Source organism: Hypanus sabinus, chromosome 21 (genome assembly GCF_030144855.1).
Source record: "Hypanus sabinus isolate sHypSab1 chromosome 21, sHypSab1.hap1, whole genome shotgun sequence".
NCBI classification, from domain to species: Eukaryota; Metazoa; Chordata; class Chondrichthyes; order Myliobatiformes; family Dasyatidae; genus Hypanus; species Hypanus sabinus.
Window position 1 is genome coordinate 36,230,849 of NC_082726.1, and position 16,910 is coordinate 36,247,758.

Sequence of the window (16,910 nt, forward strand, 5' to 3'; positions counted from 1 at the left end):
AGAAGAGGACACAGGTTTAAGGTGCTGGGGAGTAGATGAGATGTCAGGGGTAAGTTTTTTACTCAGAACGTGGTGAGTGCGTGGAATGGGCTGCCGGCAATGGTGATGGAGGCGGATACAAGAGGGTCTTTTAAGAAGCTTTTAGATCAGTACATGGAGCTTAGTAAAATAGGGGGCTACAGGTAAGCCTAGTAATTTCTAAGGTAGGGACCTGTTTGGCACAACTTTGTGGGCCAAAGGTTGCTATAGGTTTTCTATGTTTCTATGGGTTTTTTTTAACACAGGTGGTCAGGATCAAACATTGGTCTCTGGAGACCACAACATTACCAACAGCACCACAGATCAAGGCAAGTCAAGTTTATTATTATTTAACAATATACAGATATACTGCCAAACGAGGCATTTCTCTGGACCCAGGGCATAAAGCACAGAAGTACACATAACATACATATACTGTTACACACAATAACTTAGGAAGGTAAAAATAAAATCTACAAATGAATTATGCATAAACAAAGTAAAGTGCATAAATTAATTGTAGGGTACAGAACAAATTATCTGGAGACGCTTCGAATGGGGATGCAACAGGCAGTTCAGAAGCCTAATGGCCTGAGGGAAGAAGCCTAACAGCTTGAGGAAAGAAGCTATTTACCACCCAGACCATTCTTGTTTTTATGCATCAGAGTCTCTTGCCTGATGGTAGAATGTCAAAGAGGATGCTGGATGAGTAACTTACAAAATTTCAGACTCATTTCACTATCATTTTCTTGTGTGGGGCTTCAGTGAAAACAAGAGTAAACTGTTAAATGACGCACACTGTACATCAGGCATTCAGATGAGTAACAGATGGTTATCCTGCAATGTTTGTTTCCATATGGTTGAATTAAAATTCATTGCACAGAACAATGTGTAAATGTTTTAAGCTCACAAAAGTAATGGGCTTTCAGGTACCATGATCTGAATTCTCTACGCTAAGTCTGATACAGTGCTGCTAGAGAGTTTGTGAACTCTGTAGAATTTTTTTCTATTTCTGCATAAATATGTCTAGAACTTCATGTAAGGTCTAAAACTAGATTAAGAGAACCCAATTAAATAAATAACACAAAGACATTACACTTGTTCATGTATTTATTGAGAAAAATAATCCAATATTACATGTATTTATAGGGAAAAGTATGTGAACCTCTGGGGTAATACCTTTTAAAAAAGTTATTTGGAGTCAGGTGTTGCAATCAATGAGCTGAGATTGGAGGTGTGGGTTGTAGAGGTGCCCTGCCCTATAAAACGACACATAGTCAGGTTACTGACAGAACCTGCTCTTCTCAAGAAAGATCTGTTTATGTGCGCCATGCCTCTATCAAAACAACTTTCAAAGGACCTTAGAAGAAAAACTAAGAGATACATGAAGCCGGAAAAGGTGACAAAAACATTTCTAAAGACCTGAGTGTTCATCATTCCACAGTAAGAGAAATTGTCTATAAATTGAGGAAACTCAGTACTGTTGCTACTCTCCCTAGGATTGGGCATCCTGCAAAGATCACACCAAAAGCACAACATGCAATGTTGAAGGAGGTGAAAAAGAACCCAAGGGTAACAGCAAAAGACCTGTAGAAGTCTCTGTTCATGTGTCCACTATCAGAAAAACACTAAACAAGAATGGTGTTTATGGAAGGACACCATGGAAGAAACCATAGCTCTTCAAAAAAAAAATTGCTGCACATCTCGAGTTTGCAAAATACCTCCTGGATATTCTAAGTTGCATTTGGGACAATGTTCTGTGGACAGATGAGACAAAAGTTGAACTTTTTGCCAGAAATGCACTTTGCTATGTTAGGAGGTAAAAGGAGACTGCACACCAATACCAAAATCTCATCCCCAACTGTGAAGTATGATTGAAGGAGCATCATGGTTTGGGGCTGCTTCGCTGTTTCAGGGCCTGGACAGTTAGCAGTCATTGAGAAAACAATGAATTCAAAATTGTATCAAGACATTTCACAGGAGAATGTCAAGGTAGCAGTCCGTCACCTGAAGCTTAATATAAGTTGGATAATGCAACAAGACAATGACCTGAAAGACAAGAGTAAATCAACAGAACGGTTTAAAAAGAAGAAAATTTCTGTTTTGGAATAGCCAGGTCAAAGTCCTGCCCTTAATCCTATAGAAATGTTGTGGAAGGACCTGAAGCAAGCAGTTCATGCAAGGAAGAACAGAGTTGAAGCAGTTTTTCTAAGGAGGAATGGCCTAAAGTTCCTCCAAGCCCATGTGCAGGACTGATCAACAGTTAGCAGAAGTGTTTGGTTGAAGTTATTGCTGTACAAGAGTCACACCAGTTACTGAAAACAAAGGTTCACATACTTTTTCCAACAAATATGTGTAATATATTGGATCATTTTTCTCAATAAATAAACAGGTATAATGTTTTTGTGTTAATTATTTAATTGAGTTCTCCTTACCTAGTTTTAGGACATGTGAAGATCTGATCACACTTATGCAGAAATATAGAATATTCTTCAGGGTTCATCATTGAGAAGTTCCCACAACCAATGGACTCTCCTTGAAAGTGACTTTTCTTCTCATGTTCCCAATATTTATTGCTTATTTATTTGTTATTATTTTTAGTTCTTTCTTTTGTATTTGCAGTTTGTCGACTTCTGCACTCTGGCTGAACGACCAAGTTGGGCGGTCTTTCATTCGTTCTGTTATGGTTATTATTCTAAAGATTTATTGAGTATGCCCACAAGAAAATCATCATGACATATATGTACTTTGATAATAAATTTACTTCAAACTTTGAACTATAAGACTAAGTACCTTTAGTCCAATCAGTGCATTCATTGGTCCAAACTACAAACCAGTTTAGGAAAGTTACACAGCCCATCCTGATGAGAGCTAACGAATTGTCTTGTCTTGTCCATACTGCACCAACCGGCAGGAGCAGTGTGTGGTTAAGTGCCTTGCTCAAGGACACACACGCTGCCTCAGCTGAGGCTTGAACTAACAATCTTCAGATCGCCAGCCCACAAGCCTTAACCATTTGGCTGCAGGTTACCATTCATCACTTATGCTTCTTAGGACTTTGCACAAGGAGCCAATGAAAGAGTGGACGCACACTGCCTGACCACGGTAGAGAAGTGATACAGAATGGACTGAGCTTAATTTCACTCAAAAGTTTTCTCCTTAAACTATAAAACTGCCATCAACAGTTGCAGGCCCTGTCTGGTAGACAGAGAGGCCCTTACTTTTCCATGTTGCATAAGCATAGCTTTCATTCCCTCACATTGAAGGCTGAGAGACGATCTGATTGAGGTGATAAAAGCTACTAAGTCAGTTGATGCAGTAAGTACTGAATATGATTCAACAATCAGAGGAAGTCCATTGTCTCAATAAATAATCTGAGCTGTCCATCTGTGGAGACAGGATAATTATCTTCCACTCAAAACTGGAACTCCTCTCTGTAGATGAAAAGATTGGAAATTGACAATTGAACATTGCAAGACTGGAATTGCTGGATTTTTATTGGATGAGGACCTCGAGACAAACACACTAAAGTAAAATATGAAACTGAGGTACAGATTCAATAGTGGAACAGGTTTCAGGACCAAGTGGCATCTAAAGATTGCTCAGGGTGTAAAATCATATTATACATTTTAAGTAGGTGACTTGACATTATGACTTGAAAACCTAAGCTGATATAAGTAATGAACCAGTATGTGAGAACAGCCAATGTTTTGGCTGAAAAGAATCAGAAATCAGTCACAGTATTACCATTCATCCTAAGACTGCAATTTCCCTGAAAACAAAGTGCCTTTGAGCCTAACATGGCCAGAGATAAGGAATGTGGCTGCATCGTCAGGCCTTCACTTTTCCTTCTGCTCTGGTTTGTATGACAAGAGTTGCTGAAGAGAGGCGATCCCAAACAGGAATGTTTGAAATGCCCATTTCACTCGAGTTCTGAGGCTTGTGATCCCTTTGTCACTGTGTGAGGTAAAGACAAAGATAGTTAGCATTATTGAGTACAGCCACACAATGCACCCGTGCCCACATCCCATCCTACCAATACCATCCAGACTCACAGTCATTCCTTCTGACCATAAAAAAGAAATTGCAAAGACATTTTGACTTTGATTCAGAAAAATCTATGGAACGATTTCTTCAGACACAAACTTTATTATTTGGACCAGAATTTAATAAAGTCCATGCAACAGAGGACTCCTTACATCGACCAGAACAATCTTCTGTTTGTTTAGCATGCAATGTCCTTTATACAGGAGGATCAAGAAAATAAAAATTAATCATTTGTATTTTTTGTCCATCAAAATAGTTGGTACTTGTGACAGGATATAGCATGACAAGAATATTTTGAATAAATAACCTTATTGCACCAAAGCCTCAAATATCCCTTCTTGACCATTGCCTTTTTGTTCTCTTGCCAGACTGGAAAGGGTGGTCTTCCACTACCTGGTGAAGGGCTCACTCTGTGAGTTTTCTAACCTGCTGTGGCTCAGTAGGTGCAGTCTTGCATCTGAATCAGCAATATGTGGGTATGTATCACTATGAAATTTAGGGAGATACTCCAATGGGGCATGAAGAGAAAACTATACTTCTGGAGGTGTTGTTGCATGAACAAAGTCACCGGAAAGCAGTACTGGTAGATATGAAGCAGCTTCTTTATTTGACAAAATGAGATATAGCAGGCATCAGATGGACACCTTTTTGGAGGAAGAAGGTCTGTTTGACCCAGCACTACACATTTTATGTTCTAAAGATCAAAGAAAATTCAAGACAATTCCATATTTACAGTGCTTCCTTTGAATTACACACAATTCCATATTTACAATGCTTTCTTGGAACTACATACCACTTTCACACCTCTTTCCTGCACACCCATTCTGCAGACAACCAAATACACACAAAAAGACAAATTTAAATCAGTGTTGTCTGGTCTTCCAGTTAACTGTGGTGTCTTCCAATTAACCTGGTTCATGGTTCTTAGGAAGCCATTGTTCAGTTGCATTTTAGATTTAATATTCAATGGATATTCAGATCTGAAGGTTGGTTTGTGAAATCAATAATTGCTATATGTCCTAACCAAAAAAACGCCCTAACAGGGGTGCCATTTTTTTGGGAAAGATATAAAAAATGATCTCCCTTGTGGATACAATATGACATTATTTTGAATGCAGGCAGAGCAACACTCCTTCAAGCCTTGTCCAACATCCCTAATACTGATTACCCACATTGCTATTTGTGGGAATTTCCTCTGTGCAACTAGGCTGCAAATTTCCATCCAACACACCACACTTTTAAAGTATTTCATTTGATAGAGAACTTGGAAATGGAAATGTTCTGTTTATACACAGGTTCTCTTATAAGAGAGAGATGGGAGAGAGTTCACTTTTTAGCTATGTGCTTTTGGAATTGTCCTGGACCACATGATACACATCTTCATTAGTGTTAAGAGGAGGCAGATTTCTGGCATTTGTGGCCAAGTTCGAAACATTGTTTTTATCAAAAGTAATGTATAAAATGCAATATCAAGAACATTGCTTTATCAGAAGTTTTTTTGTAGGGTAGGCTATCTATTGCAAATAGACAGAACTAAGATCCTTACAATGATAATTGTCTTCCAGTCTTTACTTTGACACAGTTTAGGCTGGGAGCAATGCCAACAAAATATGATCTGAAGATTTATTTCTCTCTTGACAGACCAATGTTTCAGAACAAGCGCTCATTTGGGGCTATGTTTGGGGAGATTGGGCAAGCAATTCAGCCATGAAGTTCAAGAAAGAAAATTCTTGGAAAAGACTTCTTGTCAGAAATTCCTCCAGGCAATGATTTCATCCCACAGATTGCAGGAGTATATTTTGGAGTACAACCTGGATATCAATGCAGCAACTTTAGCTCAAGCAGACCCATTTCAGAGGTTAACATGGAAAAGACCAGGCTCTTGCTTTAAGTTCTCCACCAGAGGACATGGCTAGATAAAATATGCCAACAGGGAACCTTCTCCTCTTCTTACCCCCTCCTTGCCAGATCCAAGAAAGAGGCGATCTTGATGCCATAATGGAGGCTTTCCCAGAGGTTCATCTTGGGAGTTACGGTGTTGACCCATCTGGTTCAGGTTCTGACCCATTGCCAGGGAAACAGATGGGATTAGTGCTTTGAGAACAAATTGTGAAACGGCGACTGACAACAATAGCTTTAGATTTCCCAATATTTAGTTAAATTAAATCCTAAACAACAATAGCTTTAGATTTCCCAATATTTAGTTAAATCAAATCCTATCAGTATACAATATTATTTGGAAACTTTGACAAATCTCTGTTTTAATTGCCAAATCAGAGTGCCAAGAAATTAATACAAGGCACAGTAAGCAAACATTTTATCACATGTATATCTGCTGGAAAGTTACAAACTGCAGTAGAGTACAAACATTGAACAAGTACTTAAAGACTGAAGAATTCCTTTACTGAGGGAAGAGTTAGAGTTCATGGTACTTATTCTGAGATTCCCCATTTGAGGAGTAGGAAGGTGAAATTACTTAACTGCAATTCTACCTTCCTCCCCCTGGACAGTTCAGCCATAAATGATGCAACTCCACAAGCATGGCATATTTTACAAATTGTATATTGCCACACATCACATGCAGTGAACTTCATGCACCCTACACACACAGACATCCTGCTCAGAAACACAGCACACTTCACTCATCCCACACTTTACACATATGCAAATTCCCCCTCATGAAGAAAAACCACAACTGGGTCCACCATAGCACACCCAGTGCTGCCTCATGAATTGTAATTGGCACAAAGCTGATTTTACTTCTTACTGAGGGGGCAGCTGATTTCACATCTCATACAAAAGATGGCTTTCTCTTGGTACTGCACAGATGTTTTATTTATACCATCTTCCAGCCTGTTTGGCACCAACCCTTAGTAAACCGCTGTATTATACTGAACTCCAAAAGTGAACAAGCTCAACTTTGAACTCCTGACGTCAGGATTACAAATTAAATGCCATAATTATCATCAAAGAATTCAGCCCATCAGTAAGCCCCTGTGTTAGCTCAAAATAATTAACCATGTTGTTGAATAAAGGATTATTCTCTCTGTGCTGGCCCTAAAAATCCCAGACATTGTTGACCTGGCTCGTTCACTCCCCCTGCTGGCTCTCTGCAGGATTTCCAGCAGAGTCTCCTTGCTTTAACAATGGCAAAAGCATTAAAGATATGTGCATCCCTGAATTTGCATGTGCTTTAATTTCTCTGCACCATGAGATCCCAACTGTGTAGCTTTCCCATCTGTGAAGCAAAATCTGTGGCTCTGAGGAAAGTACTAATCATATCGAGAGCTTTCATTACATCAGAGTACTCCAAAGCATTTCATTGTAAACAAAATATTTACATCATAATTATTGTTCCAATTGTGAAATTTCAGGAGGATATTGGTTGAAGTTGGAGGAGAAATTGGCTGTGCGGTGCTGTTTTTTTTCAATGCTGTGTATCAAAAGATCAATTTTATCCCATTAATCAAATTAGTGATTATTTTTGAGTGAAATGGCACCGATTGTAAAATTGTACCAAATCTGATTATTTTCCCCTTTACATTAACTGTGTCTTGCTTTTCACACTCACTTTGCATTCTTCCATTGACCAAGAAATACATAATTAATAGCTGAACAGCTTCAAGGTTCAGAATGGCTTAACTCCTATTGTCATGAACTTTAATTTTTTTTCTTTTTTTCCAAAAATATACTTAATTCAGAAATATTACAAAATAAAGTTATTTACATAAAAAACCATTTGTTGACCCTGAGTCCTTATTCAATAAATAAACTCAAGGGGTTAAATAGCTCACTAATATCGCTATACAATCTCAAACTATCTAAGTGACCTATTCTTGTCCCTATACATACAGTAACAGCTTACTACATACCCAATGGTGTGTATACCATGGATACATTCCTAATCATGTATTACATCATTTATACAACAATGGCCTTATGAGACACGGTAGCATAACACATTACAGCGGCAATCTCAGGGCTCAATTCCTGCCACTCTCTGTAAGGAGCTTGTACGTTCGTCCTATGATGCCAAGATGGCGCCAATATAATTGGCAACTTATGGCATGGAGCTCCGTTGGGAATCATCAAAAATTCCTCTTTAGGACCACTATAGCTGAAATTCACAGTCATAGCCGGTAAGCAACATCACTCAGGGTGTTAAAAAAATCTATTGATCCTCAAAATCAGCGGGACCTCAGACTCCAGGCTCACGTTATGAGTGCAGTTCTCCTTTTAGAAATAGGAGGTGGGGGAGGTGCTCTGGTGTACAGGTACAATTGAATCACAGAGGCCTTAGACCACCCCCCCCCCCCCCCCCCCACTGCTGATTACTGTATCCTACTGGAGAATGTGCAGTGTCTGGAAAATAAAACTGAAGACTGCAGTACCAGAAGGATATCAGGGCCTGGTGTACACTTTGCTTCAGGGAAACATGCTACCATTTTGGAAGCAGCACTGCAACCCGAGGCTTCACCGTTCACTGTATAATATGAGTGTTTTAAAGGCACGAGCACTTTAAGTGTAGGGGAGGCAGAGTATGCTTCGTGGTTAATTCATCGTGGTGCACAGATGTGGTGGTTCTGTGTCAATCAACCTTCCCAACCTGGAGCATCTAGCAGTCAAATGGCATCCATTTCACCTGCTGTGGGAGTCTTCTGCCGTTATCCTGGTACTGGTGTACATTCCACCTCAGGCCAACATCAGGCAGACACTGGAGGAGCTGAGCATAGTCACAAAACAGTACACCCTGATTCCTTCCCTGTCAATGCAGTGAAAACTCAATCAAATCAGCTTGAAGAAGTCTCTGAACAACTACCACCAGCATAACTCCTGTGGAACGAGAGAAGCCAACACATTTGACCACTGTTATACCACCATCAAGAATGCTTACCATGCCATCTGGCACCCGCGCTTTGGAAAGTCTGATCACCTGGCTGTACTTCAATTTGCGGCATACAGGCAGAGACTAAAGATCACAGCACCAGTGGTGAGGACCAAGAAGGTTTAGTCGAGCGAAGTGGAGGAGTGTTTACAGGACTGCTTTGAGTTGGTGGACTGGACAACATTCAATCTTCAAATTTGAATGATTACTCCACAGTTTTCACTGATTTAATCAAAATCTTCAAGAACATACTGGACATACCCAAACCAAAAGCTGCCAATGAAACAGAAGATTCGTGGTCTGCTGAGGGATAGATCTGTGGCATTCGACTGGTGATCCAGAACTATACAATAAGTCTAGGTACAACCTACAGAAGGCTATTTTGAGGGGTGAAAAAAATAATCCCAATTGAAGCTAGAGATGTCAGTTCTGGCAGGGTTTGCAGGCATTACTTTCTACAAGGCGAAACCTAACATCATGAGTGGCAGTGATGCTTCACTCCTAGACAAGCTCAAAACATTTTATGCATTTTTTGAAAAGGAGAATAAAATTACAACTGTGTGAATCTCTGCAATATCTACAACCCTCTGATCTCTGTCTAAGAGGCTAACATCAGAACATCTTTCAAGAGGGCAAATCCTCGCAAGGCCTCAGGGCCTGATGTCGAACCTGGTAGAGCACTGAAAAGCTATGCCAGCCAACTGGGGGAAGTGGTCAAGGACAACTTCAAACTCTCACTGATTGAACACAGTGATAATCATTCCAGTGCCCAAGAAGGTCTGGGTGAGCTGCCTCAATGACTATCGCCCAGTTGCATTCACCTATACTGTGAAAAAAGGGCTTTGAGAGGTTGATTATGACTAGAATCATCTCCTGGCCTCAGCAAGGACCAGGACCCACTGCAAATTGCCTATAACCACAATAGGTCTACAGCGGATGCAATCTCATTGGCTTTGTACTCAGCCTTGGATCACCTGGTCAATAGCAATATCCACACCATGCAGCATTCAACACCATCATACCTTTAGTACTAATCAACAACCTCCAAAACCTGGGCTTCTGTACCACTCTCTGCAACTTCACTTCCTAATCAGTTACGTAGGCGGAGGCAGAGTTACTTTGGCGCTTATTGGCAACTCCTTTGGGTTCATCTGCGAAATCAGCTTATTTTCTACCTTTGATGCCTCTCGTTTTCCTTTCCAGGGTGGATGGGGTTGTGTTGAAGACCCTGACCTGAAGTTATACCCAGGCTTCGGCCCTTAGAGGTGGTGGGACCCGCTCCCGGGGGCTCACAACTGGCCACTTTTTAAAATCTCAAAGACACGGCCTAGAAGACTAGGTTCCGAGACTTTGCAGTGCTGCGGATGAGCTGATTCAATGCTGGTGCTGCCGACTGGAGAGTTGTGGTTGGAAACAGAACAATGGAAACGGCATATCAGCTGTCAGGGTCTCGGTACTCAGCGAACTGCTTTCTCTCTGGGTGGTGGGGAAGCTTGATGTTGTTTCTCCAGTCGGAGAACTTGGAGGAAAAAAAAGTGGCATGACAGACTTTTAACACCATAAATCAGTGGGTTGTTTTGCTATGTCTCCCCTCTCGCTGTGAAAGGGAACACCTCTTTTTCCCTTTATTAAGGAGAGAGAGCGCCTGTGCTATGTCAAATTGTAGAGTGAACTATTAGTTTTGTTGTACTGCAGATCGTAGTCTTTATTGGGAGCTTTGGTTTTGCTTGATTGGTGGGTGGAGGGTGCTGATTGTTTTTGACGGAAGTGAGTGGGGGGGGTGGGAGAGTGCTGTTGCTTTGCTGCTGCTTGTGCATGGGAAGGGGGAGCAGGAGGGCCTCGGGGGGTCCTAACATTTGTATTGTCACTCATCCTTTGGGGCATTCTTCTGTTTTCATGAATGTCTGCAAATAATACGAATTTCAGGGTATATATTGTATACATTTCTCTGATACTAAATGGAGCTACTGAAACTAATGGGGAAAACAGTCAGTGCAGGTCAGAAATGACATCTCTTCCCAAATAATTAACACTGGCACACTTCAAGGATGCATGCTTAGCCCACTGCTCTACTCTTCCATGGTTTCATCAAAACTTGTGACTTGTTTTTTTTGTTCATCAATTTCTAGATGGAGACCCAATCTCTCACCCCAACCCCAACTTTCTGATTCAGAAGCAGGACTACAACAGCAACAACTTAGTGCTCATGGCACAAAGCTATCCTTAAATTGGTTATCTCATTCAAAAAAGTCATAGGATGACATTGGTGCCAAATTTATCTCATGCTGAAAATGGCAAGTGTTTTCACTTCAGCCAGTAAGGCTAGAAACCAAAAGCCCTTAAAAATTAGATGAATAGGAAAATATTAAGTAGCCTCACCTGCAGAGTTTAATGCTGTACAGTGCCTCGGCAAAATGGACCAACCAGGCCACCCAGTAGCTGCAAATGATTAGAATTTTAAAAATAGATTTATCCAAAACAGCAGCAACAGAATACAATTAGACACAGTTCAGTTTCCTTCTGCACTGTACTGCCTTCAGAATGACAGGAGCCTCAACTATATAGCCATCCAAACCGGATCAAGTTCTGAAGCTTTATATATAACACAAATTCTTTGATCTCTAAGGATCTCATGGTGACATCCCTGGAGCAGAAGTGGCAACCCTTTTGGAAAGCATGTGCCCAAACTGGACATGACCTAAAAAATTCTCTTGTTTGCCATGTCCTGTGCATAACTTTGAGTGGAAGTTATCATTGATTAATGAATTAGTTACAATAATTATCTATCTTAAGGAAATATTATGAGAGCTGTTGCTTATTTACAGGTACTCATTCTTTTACTATTAACATAACAGAGATAGATTGAAATAAATGAAGCATTTTAGAAACCTGTTCAAAAGTTAAAAATCTTTTAATAAGACAATAGAAAAATAACATGATTTCTAAATAGTATTGTTATTGAAATTGTACTGTATATAATAAATGTGATTGTGAATTTATAAGCTTCGGTGCATATTCATAAAAAATCAAGGAAAGGAAAATAAACACACTTAACTTTCAGTGAGACTTCTGATGCTGCACTAGCGATAACTAATATTTTATATCTTGCTTGTATTTACTTGTTTGAGAGCTGTACACGTAGCACCAATTTCATCAATGCCTATTCCTATAATTATTTACCTTTACTGTTACTGAATATTCCGAGTTCACGCACAAGTGCCAGAAGAAAAAATATATGCAGAACATAGCCAATACCAACTGGCCCAACCAAATACCGATGTATACACCAGGTTTGCAAAGAATTCAAAATGTAACATCCACATCAAGTGTTCTCACAACCATCCAGCTGTTTCCTGTGATAATATCTCACTGCTCTTGGATTGTAATAGATCATTTACTGCTTCATTTGCAGTTTATATTCCAGTAGAACAGCGGCCACCCAAGTGTGTTTTTGTCTTTTGTAAATGCCTTTTTTATCATTGCAAGGCACTGCTGGACATTCCTACCACATGTGTGGGATGCTCGTTAGCAGAGGGGCTGGAGCCAATGCAGACCACATTGCTGCCTGCTACAGAAATGCCCCGGCGTAGGTGTGGGAAGGCGGTGTGCAGTCTAACAGCGAGTGATTGTCTTGGACGTTTTTATTGTGCCAGACCTGGTTGGACGTTGGTGACACAGAATACTGCAAGTCTGGTTAACTGGCTTATTGGAAAGACCGATGGCGAGGGAGCTGCGTGGCCTCAGATGCAGCACGGACTATGCCTCATGCCGCATTTTCGCCTGTTGAAGCTGCCAGGAGGGGAGACGCTGGGTGTGGTGTGGCACAGCATCTGTGCTGGATTGGGGGCTGACCCGCTGCTGGGGCTGCCCTCCAGTGTTCACTTGGTGCATGACCAGCTGGATTACACACATGCATTTGTCTGCGGACCACTGAGGGCTTGTTCCTGCCAACATTCAAGCTCCATCAATCAATGGGACATGCCACTTAGGGACTTGGGCTATATTATATTTCTCTTGCATAACTGTATGCTTACTGCTTTCTTGTGTGTGCTATATGTACTTTGTGCCGTGTATGACTATCTTGCATCTTGACCCTGCTTTGTTTGGCTGTTTTCATGGGTATTCATGTCTGGTTGAATGATAATTAAACTTGAATTTGAACTAAAGATAATCATTATGATTCAGGAACAGCTTCTTCCCCTCTGCCATCCGATTCCTGAATGGACTTTGAACCCGTGGGCACTACCTCATTTTTTAAATATATATTATTTCTGTTTTTGCACAATTTTTAATCTATTCAATATATGTACACTGTAATTGATTTGTAATTATTCATATATTATTTTTTCTTCTATATTATGTATTGCATTGAACTGCTGCTGCTAAGATAACAAATTTCATGACACATGCTGGTGATACTAAACCTGATTCTGATGTTTTTTTTGTTATGGGCAGGGTTTAAAGAATAAGGGCAGCACTGCATTCCATGTGGCTATAACATTTTTTCTACATTCTATCTTGGGCACGTCTCATAGATTCATCTCCCCTGGAAGCCCCTCCAGTCCCACAAAGGCATAAACTGGGAGATCAACAAAACAGAATGAAGAGACCAAAGCTTCAAGAAGCAAATGAACAGTATTTGTCAAATGAAGATGGGAGGGAGAAGCTGGAGGGTTGTAGTGCCAGTATATGCCCATAAAACATACCCAATATATAAGTGGGGGTGATACTGGTCCACCAGATATTTGGAGAAGTTGCCCCAGAGTCCCAGGCTCTTGTACGGTATGCTCTCTGGCCAAAACATCAGTAGCTGAAAAGAAGAACAACCCATGTTTTTCAAAGTAACAAACAAAAAAAAACTCATCCAATATTTAGGAGAAACATCTTCACCCAGACAGCAATGAGTGGGTAGAAGAATCAAAAAACAAAGCAGCATTTGGGGGAAAATGACGAGAAGAATGTCTTGCAGGAATAGGCTTGTGTGGAGTAGAAGCAAGTGATAAAAATCAATGTTTGATAAGGGGCAAGTATTGTTAAGACTGTTCCTACAAGCCCCACCACCTAATCAAACAATGACTCGTTTCCCATTTCCATTTACTGTTTTTAAAAAAGAAACGTTGCTTTTGTTATGAGTGATGAACAGACCTGGACAATGGGGTGCAGAGTTATCCATTCCCAACCCCCCCCCCCCCCCGAGAATTATGAACTATTGCTGTTGTTATGCTACTATTGAGTGAGAGAGATAAAGCCCAGGCAAGAACATTTGCTACAGATAAGAGGGGGAGACTGTTGATTTACTGTATAATGACTTCTACAAGGATTATTTACCTTCTACTACTTTGCTCGTTAACATTCCTCAGGAGATAGCAGGAGTGGCCTGATTTGATGAACACAGTCATTCAGAGTTGATGGATAGCTGAGACTCCGTGAGTGGGGATAAAAAGACAGGTCTGGAGGGACACTCTTCAGACCCACCAGTGGACACTGTTTGAGTGTTGGAACCCACAGGAAAGGTGGGGGGGGGGGGGCTTCGAAGACCGAACCAGGAGATCGGTCAGTAAAACTCACAGTGTCACAGTGTTACAGCAGGGCCGGTGGGACTTGTGTGTGTGTCCACTCTTGTCAGAGTGACGAGTCCACCACAGAAGAACATTCTAGCTGAAGACCAGAGGGGTCATAACTGAATGACCACAACGATACGACCGATTAAGAAAGCAAAGGAAGGTTTGGCTGCTGTAGCTGTTACCTCTCGCTCGGTCTCTCTCTCTCGCTCTCCAATGATTTCAACACAACAACCATAACTACTTCAGCATTTATGAACTGAACTTTATACTTTTCTATGACAATTCATTTAACCCTAGACATCGATAGAGCTTGTTTATTATTGCTTATTATCATTCCTACACTTTTAGGTTTATTACTGCTAATTTATGTTATATGTATATTTGCATTATTGGTATTGTTTTGCTTATTTTACTAATAAACACCTTTAGTTTGGTACCACCAGACTCCACCAGATTCTTCTTTCTCTGCTGGTCAGACACCCAGTTACAGGGTACTAACACTTATTTGACACACTTTTTATTTTCCTCCTGTGTATTGTTTGTGATAGTGTTTCAGAGATTAATGCAAATCCTAAAGGTTTCAGGATAATTTAGGACATTTGGTAATACTTACTCAGAGTAATTCATCCTTGATTAGTGAAGGTGCAGGGTAAATGAAGTTTGGTGGAGAGATGGGGAGATGAGTGCTCCCAAGGAGAAATGGGGAAATACAATCATAAGAACTAACAGTTGTCTGATAATTGAAAGAATAAACCAAAAAATAAACTGCACGATTTCAGAAATCTGCCTTTAGCTGGCCAGTTGATTTGAATGGGGAAGGAATAATGGGGTGGGATGTAGAAATGTTAAGATAAATCACAATCCCAGTGCCAAATCATATCCATCAAAGTTCGCTGAGGAAAAGGCACCATTAAAAGACTGAAGTCGAGATTCAACAGGCCACGAAGCACACTATAGGCAGAGCCCTGTTAACCTCTGCAGGAACAGTGGTTGGGGAAGGAACAAAATGCTGCCTCCATGAAGGCAAGCACTTAAAGAAGAAATAGCAGCCTTTTGCCTCATAAACTTGCTATTTTGCAGAATAAATGGAGTTCTCGCTGCACAATTTTATCCCCGGTCTGTAAACGCAGTCCTAACCCAGCAGGACGTCTGAAACCAGGCAGATACATTTTAAATAGGCTTACAGTGAAATAGCCAAAGGCTCCTGTAATGACAGCCATCCAGAAGACGCTGGTCCTTTTAAAATAAGCACCAGAGACCTCGGCAGACATTCTTTCCACGGGATCCTTACCGCCACCCTCCCTTTCAAACAATTACAGTATTGTTTGGAGGTTCAAAGGTCACTAGCTAATTTCACTTCCTGTTGGGTTTCTTAAAGGCACACTACATGTTTTGAGGGGCGATTAAGATCTGAAAGTACAAATGATGAACAGCTCAGTTGCAAAGAAGTGTTAGCAAGCCCGTCACAAATTCCTTTGCTGCATAGATTGAGTCTCTGAGGCCAGCCTACTTTCCCTGAGGCCTGTGAGGGTAGAGGCCGGACTGAGCCTCCGGGAGGAAGGCAGAGCAAGGCATAACGGACATAATATTTCAATAATTGTGTAGATCAGCTGGCATATGGAGCAGTTATTTCGTTGCAAACTCTGTCTCAATATCCTTGTTGTATTTTAAACAATATTCAGTAGAAATTCGCCTTCAGCTGCAGAATTAAATGGCTATCATCACTCCATCAATGGAAGTAACAATACAGTAGAAGCAAGAGCTCCCTTTATGTAATACCCAAGATGAATGTTTTAGGTCTCATTATTATTCATGTTTGTATCATATTTTGGATTTGTTTTATGCATAGTTTATTGAATTTGCAACCCTTCTATGTACTTGCTGACTTAGGCATGACAGGTTTTTATAATAAGCATGTTATCTCACCCACTTTTCTCAAAATATTGGGCAAAATTCTGATTTTCTCAACATGAAATATAAGCCTGCACATTTTGTAAGAAATGCTGTAATGCAATTTTAAAATGTACTATATTAAAACATATTTTATAATGAAAAATCAGATTTTAACACAAAGTTTTTGAAGCTGTGATTTGTCTCATACTGTACATTGGCAGAACAGGAATTGGAACGGTGTGAATTTCCAGAACACCAGTAGCAATGGCACATCTATAACTTACAACATCAGAATCAGGTTTAAATTAATATCACTGGCATATATCGTGAAATTTGTTGTTATGTGGCAGTGGTACATTGCACTGCATAACAATAAATGTGAATTACTGTAAATATATATATTTAAAAAGTTAAATTAACCAAGTAGTGCAAAAAGAAGAGGAAAAAAGTAGTTCAATGTCCATTCAGAAATATGATGACAGAGGGGAAGAAGCTGTTCCTGA

General features: G+C 40.4%; 1 protein-coding gene across 1 annotated transcript; it reads right to left on the reverse strand.

Annotated features, from left to right (window-relative positions):
• Positions 1-342: 342 nt before the first annotated feature.
• On the reverse strand, positions 343-15,846 carry tmem254 (transmembrane protein 254). Its single transcript, XM_059946335.1, has 4 exons — positions 15,699-15,846; positions 13,657-13,760; positions 11,330-11,389; positions 343-3,975 (listed from the first exon to the last, which is right to left on the reverse strand). The coding sequence occupies exons 1-4, from the start codon at positions 15,783-15,785 to the stop codon at positions 3,858-3,860; spliced, it is 369 nt and encodes a 122-aa protein (XP_059802318.1). The 5' UTR covers positions 15,786-15,846; the 3' UTR covers positions 343-3,857.
• Between the last annotated feature and the right edge of the window lie 1,064 nt (positions 15,847-16,910).